This window comes from Schistocerca nitens, chromosome 5 (genome assembly GCF_023898315.1).
Source record: "Schistocerca nitens isolate TAMUIC-IGC-003100 chromosome 5, iqSchNite1.1, whole genome shotgun sequence".
In the NCBI taxonomy this organism is placed as follows: domain Eukaryota; kingdom Metazoa; phylum Arthropoda; class Insecta; order Orthoptera; family Acrididae; genus Schistocerca; species Schistocerca nitens.
Genome location: NC_064618.1, coordinates 815,157,456 through 815,173,018, shown reverse-complemented (window position 1 = coordinate 815,173,018; position 15,563 = coordinate 815,157,456). Strand labels below are relative to the sequence as shown.

Genomic DNA, 15,563 nt, shown 5'->3' with positions numbered 1-15,563 from the left:
TTGGCCCCCTGTGACTTTTTTCTTTTCCCTAAAGTCAAGTCAGCTTTGAAAGGAACTAGATTTGAGACTGTTGAAGCAGTAAAAGAAAAAGCGACGGAAGTAATGTATGGACTTACCGAAAATGATCTGCAGCATTGCTATGAACAGTGGAAAATTCGTATGGAGCGGTGTAGAGACCGAGGAGGAGAGTACATTGAAGGAGATAACATGAAATTGTAAATAATTGTAAATAAATGTTTTTTCCAGCATCAGTCCGGTTTTTTTCTAGCCGCACCTCGTATTTCGATCAAATGGGTCTTTCGTTTTGAATTTGCATCCGTTACGTGACTGTTTCCTCACAAACAGTCACGTAACACTGTGTTCCGAAACAGAAGTTGTTGAGATCAGAATATATATAACAGCTTTGACGAGGACAGTGTCTACTCTCTAGGTGATGCACGAATGGGTGCTTGTAAGACAACAGACAAGTTGGCTGAGTCATCTAGCGTCTAATGAAATCACCACCGCTACCGGTGTTCTCCAGTCTGTGCCTAGCGATGGCGATGACAGGAGTCGTAAAAAGCTCCAGTCTGAATGCAAACCGCATGTGACAGGAACTCCATGATGGATTGATTCAAGAAGGTTTCCGCCAAAAAATTCACTGCCGTACAAAATTTTCATGTCATTAGTAATTTTTTAATTCTCTATAAATAATGATTCACATGTATTTTTAGTACGGTTTGGCACTATTTGTGTTTACTAATGATTTTTTGCTGAATGTGGACAGTTTCTAAACTTGTGATGTATACCAAAAAATTACAGGTCCGTATACAGGGTGAGTCACCTAACGTTACCGCTGGATATATTTCGTAAACCACATCAAATACTGACGAATCGATTCCACAGACGGAACGTCAGGAGGGGAGCTAGTGTAATTGGTTAATACAAACCATAAAAAAAATGCACGGAAGTATGTTTTTTAAAACAAACCTACGTTTTTTTAAATGGAACCCCGTTAGTTTTGTTAGCACATCTGAACATATTAACAAATACGTAATTAGTGCCGTTTGTTGCGTTGTAAAATGTTAATTACATCCGGAGATATTGTAACCTAAATTTGACGCTTGAGTACCACTCCTCCGCAGTTCGACCGTGTGTATCGGAGAGCAACGAATTACGTAGGGATCCAAAGGGAACGGTGATGGACCCTAGGTACAGAAGAGACTGGAACAGCACATTACGTCCACATGATAACACCTTTTTATTGGTCTTTTTCACTGACGCACATGTACATTACCATGAGGGGTGAGGTATACGTACACACGTGGTTTCCGTTTTCAATTACGGAGTGGAATAGAGTGTGTCCCGACATGTCAGGCCAATAGATGTTCAATGTGGTGGCCATCATTTGCTGCACACAATTGCAATCTCTGGCGTAATGAATGTCGTACACGTCGCAGTACATCTGGTGTAATGTCGCAGCAGGCTGCCACAATACGTTGTTTCATATCCTCTGGGGTTGTAGGCACATCACGGTACTCATTCTTCTTTAACGTACCCCACATAAAGAAGTCCAGAGGTGTAAGATCAGGAGAACGGGCTGGCTAATTTATGCGTCCTCCACGTCCTATGGAACGCCCGTCGAACGTGTACGTCACCCCCCATGGTAATGTACGAGGCCTGTTCAGAAAGTAAGCTCCGATTGATTGCCAAATTGAAACCACAGTGAACATCAGAAATGTTTTACTTGTAACAATTAGCTACATCTTTCAGCTACTTCTCTACGTAGTCGCCGTTCTGACTTAGACTTTTGTCATAGCGTTGTACCAACTTTTCAATAGCCTCATCATAGAAGGCAGCCGCCAGTGCTTTCCGCCAATTCTCCACGCTGGCCTACACCTCGTTGTCTGTGTCAAAATGTTGTCTTCAAAGACAGCGGTTCATGTGACCAGAGATGAAACTCAGGGGGAGACAATTGCGGACTGTATTGTGGGTAATCTCACATTTCCATTTGAAAACGATGCAGGAGCATCTTCATTGCCCCTGCAGAATGCGGCTGAGAATTGTCTTGAAGAAGAAACAGCACGACAGTTATGTAATGTTAGCTGCATAGCTTCAGGCGAAATTTCTCACCAGGCCCTCGTACTTGGCGGCAGACACTATTTTATAGACATCTTTACGCACTCACTGCGAGCTCAGAAATGAGAAGAGCGACGTGATGCTAACTGGGGTTATACTAGAGACACTACCCAACACATCTGTGCAAATCTTTATCGGATTTTCATAGTCGTTTCCATTTCGCGAACGATCGGAGCTTACTTTCTGAACTCCCCTCGTACATGTGTGTCAGTGAAAAAGACCAATAAAAAGGTGTTAGCATGTGGACGTAATGTGCTGTTCCAGTCTCTTCTGTACCTGTGGTCCATCACCGTTCACCTTGGATCCCTTCGTAATTCGGTGCTCTCCGATACACACGATCGAACAGCGGAGGAGTGGTACTCAAGCGCCAACTTCAGGTTACAGTATCTCCGGATGTAATTAACATTTTACAATGCACCAAACGGTACTGATTACGTATTTGTTTATATGTTCAGATGTCCTAACAAAACTAACGGGGTTCCATTTAAAAAAAACGTTGGTTTGTGTTAAAATACATACTTCTGTGTATTTTTTTATGGTTTGTATTAACCAAATACACTAGCCCCTCTCCTCACGTTCGGTCTGTGGAATCGATTCGTCAGTATTTGATGTGGTTTACGAAATATATCCAGCGGTAATGTTAGGTGACTCACCCTGTATAAGGTCGTTATTCATAATTGTAACGATTTTATACCAAAGGTTGTCTGCAAGAGGACTATTATGGATGACCCTGTACCACAACACTTGGACTCTATTAAAGTTAAGTAGCAGCTATCTGTTCATGTAAATACAGAACTGTGTCAATCCACGTGTGCATTTGTGTTCTTGAAATAGGATACTAGCCACTCGTAACAATATCCTTTTCCTTGCTTCGCAACGGTACAAGACCCATTAGTGGCGACGAGGATGGCATACGTTGTCGACGAGGACACTACAGATATATTAGTGTATCTACCAAGTTCCATGCCATACTATAATAACAGCACACACTGCACTACTGTGAGTAGCTCCACTTAAATTATAATTACCCGTCAGCCATCACAATGTGCACCGCTCGGCGAGTAAATACGGAGTTCCTCAAGTCTCAGGGGATCTCATATGAATGTTGGCTATGAATGTAGAAATGTGGAGTTATTATCTAGTGTTCCATGGATTTTGATAATTAGAAGAAGAGCCATGTTTGACATTCGTGAAGTCTGTGGCTATGTTCGTGCAATAATTGTTGACCCTGAAATGAAATGATCGTTTGGTAATATTGGTCGATGCTGAGTCAGCCCCTCGTATTGCGGCTTCCAAGCAAAGTACTGTAAAAACGCATGGGCTGGTATTTATTGTCTGTTCCTTTATTAATGCGAGATATAAATTTAACTACATGATAGTACCTATGATAAGATAGTGATCAGTTTTCTAAAATATACCTTATGTGATTATATAATGAAGAACATTCTAGTTTATCCCAACAAAGACAGTGAGGGAGTAATAAATACTTGAGAAATAATTAATGATTGAGGAACGCTGAAAAGATTTTAATCAAACTATTGCACTGTATTGAAATAATATTTGAAGTAAATAATAAGTTTATTATTACGAGTAGTTTGAAAGTAACTTAATTCTAGTAGTACTAATCAGCAAACATCCAAGAAAAATCCTTAAATCTTGTTCATCATTACATTATTTTGCGTGAAAAATGTATGCCTATGCACGTGTACTTGTTTTTAGAGAAAATAAATGTAAAGAAAGCTTATATTACATTATAATTTTGAACGTTTTTTGGTTAATATCCAATGTGATTATATTTGTTACCGTTGACGTGAGTTATTTTCTTGTTAATTAGTATCCCACAGCAAAGGACAAAATCAATACCACATTGAAAGGATGATACCATGAAACAGTTTTCTCACATAACAGCTACTGGAGAAATTCACTTTCTTACTGAAATTTTGAGTTTAAAAATGGTTCAAATGGTTCTGAGCACTATGGGACTTAACATCTATGGTCATCAGTCCCCTAGAACTTAGAACTACTTAAACCTAACTAAGGACATCACATAACACCCAGTCATCACGAGGCAGAGAAAATCCCTGACCCCGCCGGGAATCGAACCCGGGAACCCGGGCGTGGGAAGCGAGAACGCTACCGCACGACCACGAGCTGCGGACTTTGAGTTTAAAGATGATGTGTACCTTGTTCGCTAAAATGAATGTCAGATTTCGACTGGCGGCCGTAGTAGTAAATTGTTATAAATCGAAACATAGCTTTATGCAATTTAAAAGAAATATTTCGCTGACCACAAATTTTTTTACAGTGGTTATGTAATATTTCGATTGCCTAAAGAAATCATTACTATCACTGGCACGTTCAAAAGTTAGTAAAATAATAGTACAGAACTTTTACAATTGTGAGGTGGCGTGGTAAATATTTTTAAGGATTTGATTGTCCTGATCATCATAGATTTACTCTTTAAGAGTCCTTTCTTGGCACATTTGATAGTAAATAATGTCCGGAATCTAGTAGCAGTCTAACAAGTGTTGTGTCTCATAGAGCAAATCTTTTTAACTATTTCAGTTTTCATGTACCGAGTATCACGTTTACGCTGATTTGCTGATCACTCCGCACTATTACTACTACTGCTACCAACCTTGAGCTACAAGGTGTGTCAGAGAAGGTCGCCGTGTGGCTCAGAAAATAAAGAGAACAAGAGTTACGAACTAAATACCTTTGCAACGTACTCCTGTCATCGTTTGCAAAGCTCCTGGGAACTGTCAGGAAACACTTGTTGTGGAATCGCTCGAAGCATTGAGCCATTTGTTGTTGGATGTCAGCATCATTACGGGAGGTGAGACCTGGCGCTACCGGTACGATCCGGAGCCCAATCGACGGTCAATGACACGATCTTCATCGCCTTTCCCTCCCTCCCCCTCCCCCCAAGATCACCTTTTTCGACAGAAAGGACTTGATTAATTACGAATTTCCACTCGAGAGAGATGAGGAAGACGATGACCACCATGGCGCATTGGTCTCGATATCGTATTGGTAGCACCAGGTCCCATCTCCTGTAAAGGTGCTGACATTCACAAAACGCGCGACTTCGTTGCTTCGAGCGATTCAACGAGAAGCGTTTGCTGAATGTTTTCAAGAGCTTTACAACCGATGAGAGAAGTCTGTTAACGAGGGTTACCCAGAAATTAACGCACTTCATTTTCTCCTTCAGCAATTCTTTACTGAAAATAATGATAATTACACACACCAAAGAATGGTGTTTTATCTCCACACCACATTTTTCCATGGAATCTCCATCCCGTTCTACGGCCTTCCTCCAGTGCGAAACAAGGGCTTGTATGCCCTGTCGGTACCAACCCTTGTTCTAGTGGCGGAGCCAATCGTCCTCAAAATGTCTTTCACGAGTGGCATCCTGTAATGGCCCAAACAAGTGGAAGTTCGAGGGGGCTAGGTAAGGGCTGTCAGGTGTGACCACCGTGGATGCTCTTCCCGACCGCTGCAAATCGTGGAGCTCCGCTGAACCGCCTTCTGATGATCTCACCTTTCGTGCCCAGCGACTGACTGTACTTCTGTCAGCAGAAGATACTCCATAGACGTTGCACAAGCTTTGTGAATATTCCCCAGAGTTTCTTCCTCTGCAGTGAGAAATTCAATAACGGCACGTTGCTAATAACATACATCATCTACAGACGCCATTTTGAAACTGTCCTGCAGCTACGCTATTTGTCGGAAGCGACGGAAACTTTGGGCGCTCAGTCGGGGGACTTCAAATAATACATACGTAACATATTAAAAAACTAAACACTCGCATCGATTGCGAAAAAAGCACCTAGTGTTAATTGTTAACCCAGGTTTCGGCGTAGATAACTACACCTGCTCCAGAACAACAATAAAACCCACAAGTGCCTAAGAAGACCTTTGTCAATGATTAAAAGAACACCATAGCTATACATTTATAAACGAAAAAGAAACGGAAAACTCAAACAGTACATATGTACAAAGTCAAAACCACTACTTAACGGTGTACGCTCCACCTCACACCGCCCTATGTTCGATGGGCCATGACCCGCCATAAACTGCAGCTACAAACGGTCGCTCACTTACAAGCCAGACCCGGTATCTATGCACTTGCGCAAGACGAGGGAAGTTACTTGAATGCGCATGCGCATACGAATACGAGAAAGTTTATACATGGGTCGGGGCTAAATAGCCCATATATTCCCAACCGTGGATCAACTTATATCAAAAAATGAAATGGATAGAACAAGAGACGAGCCAAATAGGATATGAAACCTAAAAATAACCGCACACGGTTGCTTACGCTAGTAAAGAAACTTATACAGGGTGAGTCACCTAACATTACCGCTGGCTATATTTCGTAAACCACATCAAATACTGACGAATCGATTCCACAGACAGAACGTGAGGAGAGGTTAGGTTAGGTTAGGTTAGTGTTATTTAACGTCCCGTCGACAACGAGGTCATTAGAGACGGAGCGCAGGCTCGGGTTAGTGAAGGATGGGGAAGGAAATCGGCCGCGCCCTTTCAAAGGAACCATCCCGGCAGTTGCCTGAAACGATTTCGGGAAATCACGGAAAACCCAAATCAGGATGGCTGGAGACGGGATTGAACCGTCGTCCTCCCGAATGCGAGTCCAGTGTGCCAACCACTGCGCGACCTCGCTCGGTGTGAGGAGAGGGGCTAGTGTAATTGGTTAATACAAACCATAAAAAAATGCACGGATGTATGTTTTTTAACACAAACCTACGTTTTTATAAATGGAACCCCGTTAGTTTTTTTAGCATATGAAGCTACCTATGACAACAGGAGGAAGTCTTAAAAACTATACCTAAAGCCAGTAGTTAGCCTGGGGGCTGAGGGGACGTTATCTAAAGACGTCGTGGTGATAAAGATATAGAGATGAAACGTGAGGTGTTCAACTGGCTACAATCACCTTCATCGTAAAAGGAAAATGAGGATGAAACGAAAGAAGATGAACAGCTTGACCAACCGCGCTCGCCAATCAGCGCGCGCATGTGATAATCCCCAGATCATCAGACCATCAATCGAGGCGGGTGTTTAGCTTTTTAATATATTAACCAACGATTGCTAACGCCCTGCGATGTTGAAGGTTCTCACATACGTAACATTTCGTATTCGTAGTACTGTTTCCGACTGCGGTGCATTACTTTCTGGGCAACCCTCGTAGTTAATGTCGGTTACTTTGTAGGCCAGTAAAAGTCTTTTGTTTCTAACTGTTGTTTCCTTTATTTTCTGACACGATTCATCAAACGTTTCAGATGCACCTTGTATATTATATGGCTTCCAGTCATGTCAACTGGAAAAAAAATTTTAAAAATCAGACCATATATGAGACCTCGACTTTCAGGTTTGTTTATCTGACAATGGAAAGGCGATACTTGATTGAGGCAGCTGAATGACTCCGGCGACTATCAGTAATACTTTATCTCGAAATTTCACAAGTGTCTTTTTCAGTGAACGGTTTCCTAATGCCAATGAGCTATTTTGTTTCTCTATGAAGGTATCTGATTACGTTCTGGAGCTACGTACCAGTCCGTCAACTCGTTTAAGCATTTCTTTTACCTTCTTCTCGCATCGTTAAAACGATATCTCCTATTCAAGATAGTCACTTTCATTGAAATACGAGAAAAATAGATGGTCCGATCGGTCACGAAATACACTCCTGGAAATTGAAATAAGAACACCGTGAATTCATTGTCCCAGGAAGGGGAAACTTTATTGACACATTCCTGGGGTCAGATACATCACATGATCACACTGACAGAACCACAGGCACATAGACACAGGCAACAGAGCATGCACCATGTCGGCACTAGTACAGTGTATATCCACCTTTCGCAGCAATGCAGGCTGCTATTCTCCCATGGAGACGATCGTAGAGATGCTGGATGTAGTCCTGTGGAACGGCTTGCCATGCCATTTCCACCTGGCGCCTCAGTTGGACCAGCGTTCGAGCTGGACGTGCAGACCGCGTGAGACGACGCTTCATCCAGTCCCAAACATGCTCAATGGGGGACAGATCCGGAGATCTTGCTGGCCAGGATAGTTGACTTACACCTTCTAGAGCACGTTGAGTGGCACGGGATACATGCGGACGTGCATTGTCCTGTTGGAACAGCAAGTTCCCTTGCCGGTCTAGGAATGGTAGAACGATGGGTTCGATGACGGTTCGGATGTACCGTGCACTATTCAGTGTCCCCTCGACGATCACCAGTGGTGTACGGCCAGTGTAGGAGATCGCTCCCCACACCATGATGTCGGGTGTTGGCCCTGTGTGCCTCGGTCGTATGCAGTCCTGATTGTGGCGCTCACCTGCACGGCGCCAAACACGCATACGACCATCATTGGCACCAAGGCAGAAGCGACTCTCATCGCTGAAGACGACACGTCTCCATTCGTCCCTCCATTCACGCCTGTCGCGACACCACTGGAGGCGGGCTGCACGATGTTGGGGCGTGAGCGGAAGACGGCCTAACGGTGTGCGGGACCGTAGCCCAGCTTCATGGAGACGGTTGCGAATGGTCCTCGCCGATACCCCAGGAGCAACAGTGTCCCTAATTTGCTGGGAAGTGGCGGTGCGGTCCCCTACGGCACTGCGTAGGATCCTACGGTCTTGGCGTGCATCCGTGCGTCGTTGCGGTCCGGTCCCAGGTCGACGGGCACGTGCACCTTCCGCCGACCACTGGCGACAACATCGATGTACTGTGGAGACCTCACGCCCCACGTGTTGAGCAATTCGGCGGTACGTCCACCCGGCCTCCCGCATGCCCACTATACGCCCTCGCTCAAAGTCCGTCAACTGCACGTACGGTTCACGTCCACGCTGTCGCGGCATGCTACCAGTGTTAAAGACTGCGATGGAGCTCCGTATGCCACGGCAAACTGGCTGACACTGACGGCGGCGGTGCACAAATGCTGCGCAGCTAGCGCCATTCGACGGCCAACACCGCGGTTCCTGGTGTGTCCGCTGTGCCGTGCGTGTGATCATTGCTGCCCTCTCGCAGTGTCCGGAGCAAGTATGGTGGGTCTGACACACCGGTGTCAATGTGTTCTTTTTCCCATTTCCAGGAGTGTAAAACACTTCAGATTTTCACTGTTGTTTCCATTTCGCGACCAATCGGACCTTACTTTCGGTATACTTCTTGTGGTTAAATGATTTTTCTTTGCTGATGATGCTGCTTTCAGCTGTCTATCTATCTATGATTACCTCCACCGTCGGTCTCCTGCAAATGGTTTATGACGTGCATTGGGTCTCCAATCTCTAATTAACACTTGCAATTATTACATTATAGTTAACATACGAACCTTAAGCTCTATTTCTCCTCGTTCTTCCAAATGGAAGAATCCAAATGTGTCCAGTAGCTTCCTCGTGTCAGAGCTGACGTGTATTTTCAGTGCTGAAAAAGACCCAAAAATAATTGAAAGCATAAAAATGGTGCACATTATTTTTGATGTGTGGCTTCGTAGAGCATCAGAGTTATTACAATATCAGCAAAGTTAATGACTAATCAAAATGACATTATCAATTAAATTTATAACTACACATCGTTAAATTTGATATAAGATGTGAAAAATAGAACAATATACAAGAGATCAGTTAAAGTTAAGAATTACACAACCATCGGTAAATGCTTGTACTTCTTCCACCATTACTCTTCAAAATCAAATAATTTTCGGTTCTTTAGAACAAAAACTGTGGTCAAAATGTTGTTTACATTAAGTAAAAGCTAAGTAGGCTCTTATTGCAAATGTATTTGATTCTTAAACAGTTCTGCAATTTGATTTTACTTTTTGGTGTTCATCAGTCACTCAGTCTCGTGATACGTAGCCATTCACTGAGAATATCTAAAACTGGTAGCTTCTGTAAGTTTTCGGGCGTATTTCTTCTTCCAATAACTTTCGGGTGTGCATCCGGATCCCGTCAACATTCTACCACGATATTTCGGCCCAGAGACGTCCGGCCATCTTCAGGTGAGTAGACAACTACTGAAGAGCCCAGCTGCATTCACGGCTATTGTGCCCAATCTCGCACATGCGATATGTGCTGCCCAGCGGCCGACACATCTTCCTGCAGCCGCCATCGCGATACAGGGGGCGCTGCCATGAACGATTAATCCGCTACCAATGAGGGGCGGGTGTACTTAGGTTCGAACATTCATGCACTGAGTTCATTTTTGTGTGTTTTCCAGCTGAGTAACATTTACAGACTTTCATAGTAGCCAGGGCCAGTGATGTACTGAATAGTTATTCTACTGAAGACTGACTGATATATAAATCTGCGATATCTGTATACGTTCCAACATTCAAAGCTACTGTTACAGACTGATGCTGTCGCAACAACAAGGAAGGAATGTATTATTTTTATTGTTTGATATTAGATGTAGAATAAATTAATATCTGAGTTACTTGTTCATGAACAACATCTGTTCCTCGCTCCTGTATCCACAAAAGAAACACACAGCGTGCAACGAAGTTATAACGTGAACAATGTGTGTGTGTGTGTGTGAGTAAATGTTTTCAAACGTACCGGTACAGGCCAGAGAAGTTTCCTTCCCTCTGGGGATAGCATTACCAACATCCCTGGAACAGTTCCAGAGATGTCCAGTAACACAACATGCCGTAAACTCAGAGCTTATTTCCTCTTTTTGGTCCGCTCTGTTGGCTAGCAAGCATACCGGATTCCTCCCAGTCCATTTAAAAATGATGTCCTGTCTCGAACCGCCGTCTTGGGGCTACTATTTACAGACACTGTTGGTGGTGCCAGCGAATTGTGAGTAGGCCTATTGTTCGGGCCATGAACAGGTGTAAGTCCAGATTATTTAGCGTATGTTAAAAATGGTTCAAATGGCTCTGAGCACTATGGTACTTAACATCTATGGTCATCAGTCCCCTAGAAGTACTTAAACCTAAGTAACCTAAGGACATCACACAACACCCAGTCATCACGAGGCAGAGAATATCCCTGACCCCGCCGGGAATCGAACCCGGGAACCCGAGCGCGGGAAGCGAGATCGCTACCGCACGACCACGAGTTGCGGACAGCGTATGTTACATGTCCTACGGAGACATAGCTATCAACATGTTTACATTCTGTTCAAAACGCGATACTGCTCTTGGTGAAAATTCTGTTTTGTTTACGATTAAATTCCTATATACGAAACAGTTACATGAAACAGTTAATGTGCTTTGTAAGAGCCAGACCGCATGTTATAACCACAGTAGCCTTGATATACCTCATTGTCCCTCATCCACCACATACCAATGCATAATGAGCTAATGCATGCAATTTCGTTGGGTGTTACGTCATTGCAGCGTTTAGCGTTAGTGAGTGAATTCGATTAGGACCAACAGATCTTGTAGTTCACGAGCGATAAACCTACGTGCTCTTTTCTGATAGACTAAGTTCCAGTAATCATTCGATCATTCGGTCGCCGTCAGCGATCTTCCAACATCGCTCAGTCTAGTTTCCCACCGGTTTTCCATGTTTTTAATTCTTCATGCCCTTTGTGTTATACTAACCACCAAGAAAGAGCTCATTCTACTGAATAAAACGAGCCGCTATACCTCTGGTAACAGTTTCATGTATTGAATTTTACAGGGTTGGTCTGAACCTGTTGTTTGTCCGTACTCATTTTCTGTAATACCAATGACGCTAAGGTTACTGTGTGGGATAAACCCCTACATGTTTGGTAGTATTTCTACGTGTCGAGTTTTTATCAGATTGATTGGGTTTTTGTCGCGAGACTTGCTTTTAGTCATATGCTATAGGGTGTGGCCTTACAACGGTATATCAAGCTCTAGTTTCATAGATTCACGCGTGTTCCGGTAGACTGATCGGTGTTGTTCAAAATTAATCACGATTCAAAGATTTCCACGCTTAATATTCCGATTCCTCCCCAAGAGGACTATGCTACTAATCAAATTAATGGAGTACATAAATTATTTCCATAGTTTTATAAGGGACCCTGTAAAATGAACTCCTGTTCGCGATGTCTTCACCGTGTATTGTGTGGTAGTAGAATTTGACTGTAATAAAGGTCTATCTTTACCAGGTATGATCTTCAGTCAGTCTATACTTTCTCACAGTCTGTGTCTGACCAGTAATTGGCAAAGTGTATTTCTCGAAAGGTTTTCCGTTTGGAATTTTGTGAGGATATTGAGTTCAATTATGGAGTATAAATTCTCAAAGAAACGATCGCCGTTGTGCATTCGTACAGAGACAGTTGCGTTCATCCGTTACGGGCGATGGCTTTTAGTAAATAACTTCACTAGGGTTTAATCTACAATTGCAGCGAAATTTCGTTCGACATTTCACACGCATTGAGCAGCGATTCAATTGAGGAATCTGAACGATTAAACAAAAATCCGTATGATATGGTGAAAAACGTGTTGCCAACTTACGTCACGCAATTATAGAAAGCTTACGGCCATCTTAACGACACACATTTTATTTACAGTTATTTCTAGTGAAATTAAGGAGTGCGTTTAGTTGGCGGTACATACGAATATCGTTTTTGTTAAAACCACACACTTTCTGTACACTGTTACTGTTGTGGCGTAACAAGCTAGCTACGCCACACTGAAGTAGCCGAAAGGGCACGCGTCACACACACGCCGACTGGCGTTAAGTTTGAAACAGGATACGTGATGAAAGCTATAAAGAAAAGAACGGAGCTTCTCGTATACTTAACTTTAATTTCTTGTTGTACATTGCTCTTGATAATACAAGTGAGACTCTCTCAAGATACGGTTAATAGCGCCTTGCTAGGTCGTAGCCATGGACTTAGCTGAAGGCTATTCTAACTGTCTCTCGGCAATTGAGAGAAAGGCTTCGTACGTGTAGTCGCTAGCAATGTCGTCCGTACAACTGGGGCGAGTGCTCGTACGTCTCTCGAGACCTGCCTTGTGGTGGCGCTCGGTCTGCGATCCTGACAGTGGCGACACGCGGGTCCGACATGTACTAATGGACCGCGGCCGATTTAAAGCTACCACCTAGCAAGTGTGGTGTCTGGCGGTGACACCACAGTTACATTTATTAAAAAGGCATTTAATTCTTGTCAGATATTTCACTTTGTTGACTGAGAGCACTAAAATGGTCGTATAGAATGTCAGTCGCTTCCAGTTGTCATTGATCTTTTCGGTAACAGTTCGGCCTCGTTCTGTGTTATATATACCAAAGAAATTCCGATACTGCCATGATAATATAAAAACGTACCCCAAAAACTGGGTGCAAACCCCTTATTTTAATAACAGTAGATGTCACTACATCCTTACTGGAATACCGTAGTAGCTCATTTAATGACTGCTTTTGTGCCCATACTGATAGTAGATGTCACATCAAAAACAAATGAAATGTGATTTAAATATATGATCGCCAAAAACAACTTGTCGTATGCCTAATTATATTCTTTGAAATGCAAGAGTCATGGACCGTGCAGCTCGTCCCGGCGGAGGTTCGAGTCCTCCCTCGGGCATGGGTGTGTGTGTTTGTACTTAGGATAATTTAGGTTAAGTAGTGTGTAAGCTTAGGGAATGATGACCTTATCAGTTAAGTCCCATAAGATTTATTATATTAATTGTCACTCTCATAATTTTAGTTATAAATTAACAATGTCTTTTACAGTTCACTTAATCATCGGTAAAACAAAAATGAGCTATTGAACATTGACGAATCAATGTTTCAAAGCACTATTAGATGTATTGCGAATAACGAGACGTCCTGTCCCATTCTAATTTCCTTCTAAATACATATAATGACACACCCATATCAAAACAACGCTAAATAAAGATGGTGTTCAATCGAGAAAATGACAAGTTGATTGGAATTCCTCTTCTGAGCTCAGGATTAAAAAGACAGGAAAAAAATTTTCTCGTCAGTTTTGCAAACCAATGAATCGGTATTCGTAGAGTATCCGCCAGTGGCAATACTCAACCTAGACTGACGAAGATAACAATGAAGAAATGAACCGGACTGTTTGATTGTCAAACTCCTAAATTTGCAATCGGTTCCCCCTGTATAGATACGAATCGCGGGGCTATCGTTTCCGTTAGCCACTTCCGTGGCGGCAGGGCCGAACTAATAACGGGGCGTCGCGATCAGTAACTCCCGGTCTTTTGTCAATATGCTAATTCACGGCCTCCGTGGATGGTGCTGTACTAGGAGCGCATCACCAGCAGGATTCAATTACACCGAACAAAAGCGGATAGAAGTGCTTATTAACGAATGCATGCATAAAATATCAGGGGCCGTCACACATATTAAAAATACACGGCCAAATGCAGGTCTAGAGAAACTAATGATATTTGGGAAATTTATTAGCCCCTTCTGATCAAGGAAACGAGGAATCGCCACGGAAATAAACTCTGCGTCTATTTTAATTTACAGGGCCTCATCACAAAGCCACCTCAAGCTGCAGTACTTTATCAGCAGTAAATAAGACTGACAATAACGTATCATTTTCTATGATTGTGATTAAACAATGCTAAAGACTGAGTAACTGATTGTTTCGTCGACTTTGATGTTGTTGATATCTGAGATGCTCAAAATGGCTCTGAGCACTATGGGACTTAACTTCTGAGGTCATCAGTCCCCTAGACCTTAGAACTACTGAAACCTAAATAACGTAAGGACAGCACACACATCCAAGCCCGAGGCAGGATTCTAACCTCCGACCGTAGCGGTCGCGCGATTCCAGACTGTAGCGCCTAGAACCGCTCGGCCACATCGGCCGGCTCTGAGATGCTGATTCAGCAAATATGTAGATACAGTTAATTTGACTTGAAAATAGCGTATTCTTTTATTTTTTTGTAAACATTGTCCGATAGTGACTGCTAATAGATGAAGGATTGTAGGCGTTTTACTTCTTGAGAATTATGTTTGGGTAGAGAGGCAATTTTACGACAGACATCAGATCAAAGCGGACCGGTGGCCTCGATTATCTTAACCAAGGATGTAAAGCTAACGCCGGCTGTAGGTATCACAGCGTACGGCGAAGACACTGGACAGGGTGAGCGGACAGAATGCTAACAGCAGGTAACGCCGTCGTTGGAGCTCTGCACGATATGACGGCCGCTCCCACGTTCCTATGGCGTTTTCCTTCGGTGAGGGCATTGTTAAGTACAGTAAAGGTAGGATGATGATGAGGACAGCACAACACCCAGTCCCTGGGCGGAGAAAATTCCCCGACCCAGTCGCGAATCTAAACTGGGCCCAGAGGATTGACAAACCGTCACGCTGACCATTCAGCTACCGGGGGGAGGACAGTCTGTCGATAGGAGAGCAACATACCAATGGACACTACGCAGGCTCTGTGAAAGCAACTGGTACTTATGGCTCTATGTCAGGGCTTCACAACATACGTGCTCGCGGAGCAAGCTGTGAGCAGCCAGGCGCGAGCACGGAG

At 43.4% G+C, this 15,563-nt stretch overlaps 1 protein-coding gene across 1 annotated transcript in view; it reads right to left on the bottom strand.

The window, feature by feature from the left end:
- LOC126260737 (atrial natriuretic peptide receptor 1-like) overlaps positions 1–15,563 on the bottom strand; it is a 506,740-nt gene that overhangs the window by 33,202 nt on the left and 457,975 nt on the right. Inside the window, exon 22 of the mRNA XM_049958075.1 lies at positions 9,466–9,557. Coding sequence (XP_049814032.1) covers positions 9,466–9,557 — 92 coding nt within the window. The remainder of the gene's footprint in view (positions 1–9,465; positions 9,558–15,563) is intronic.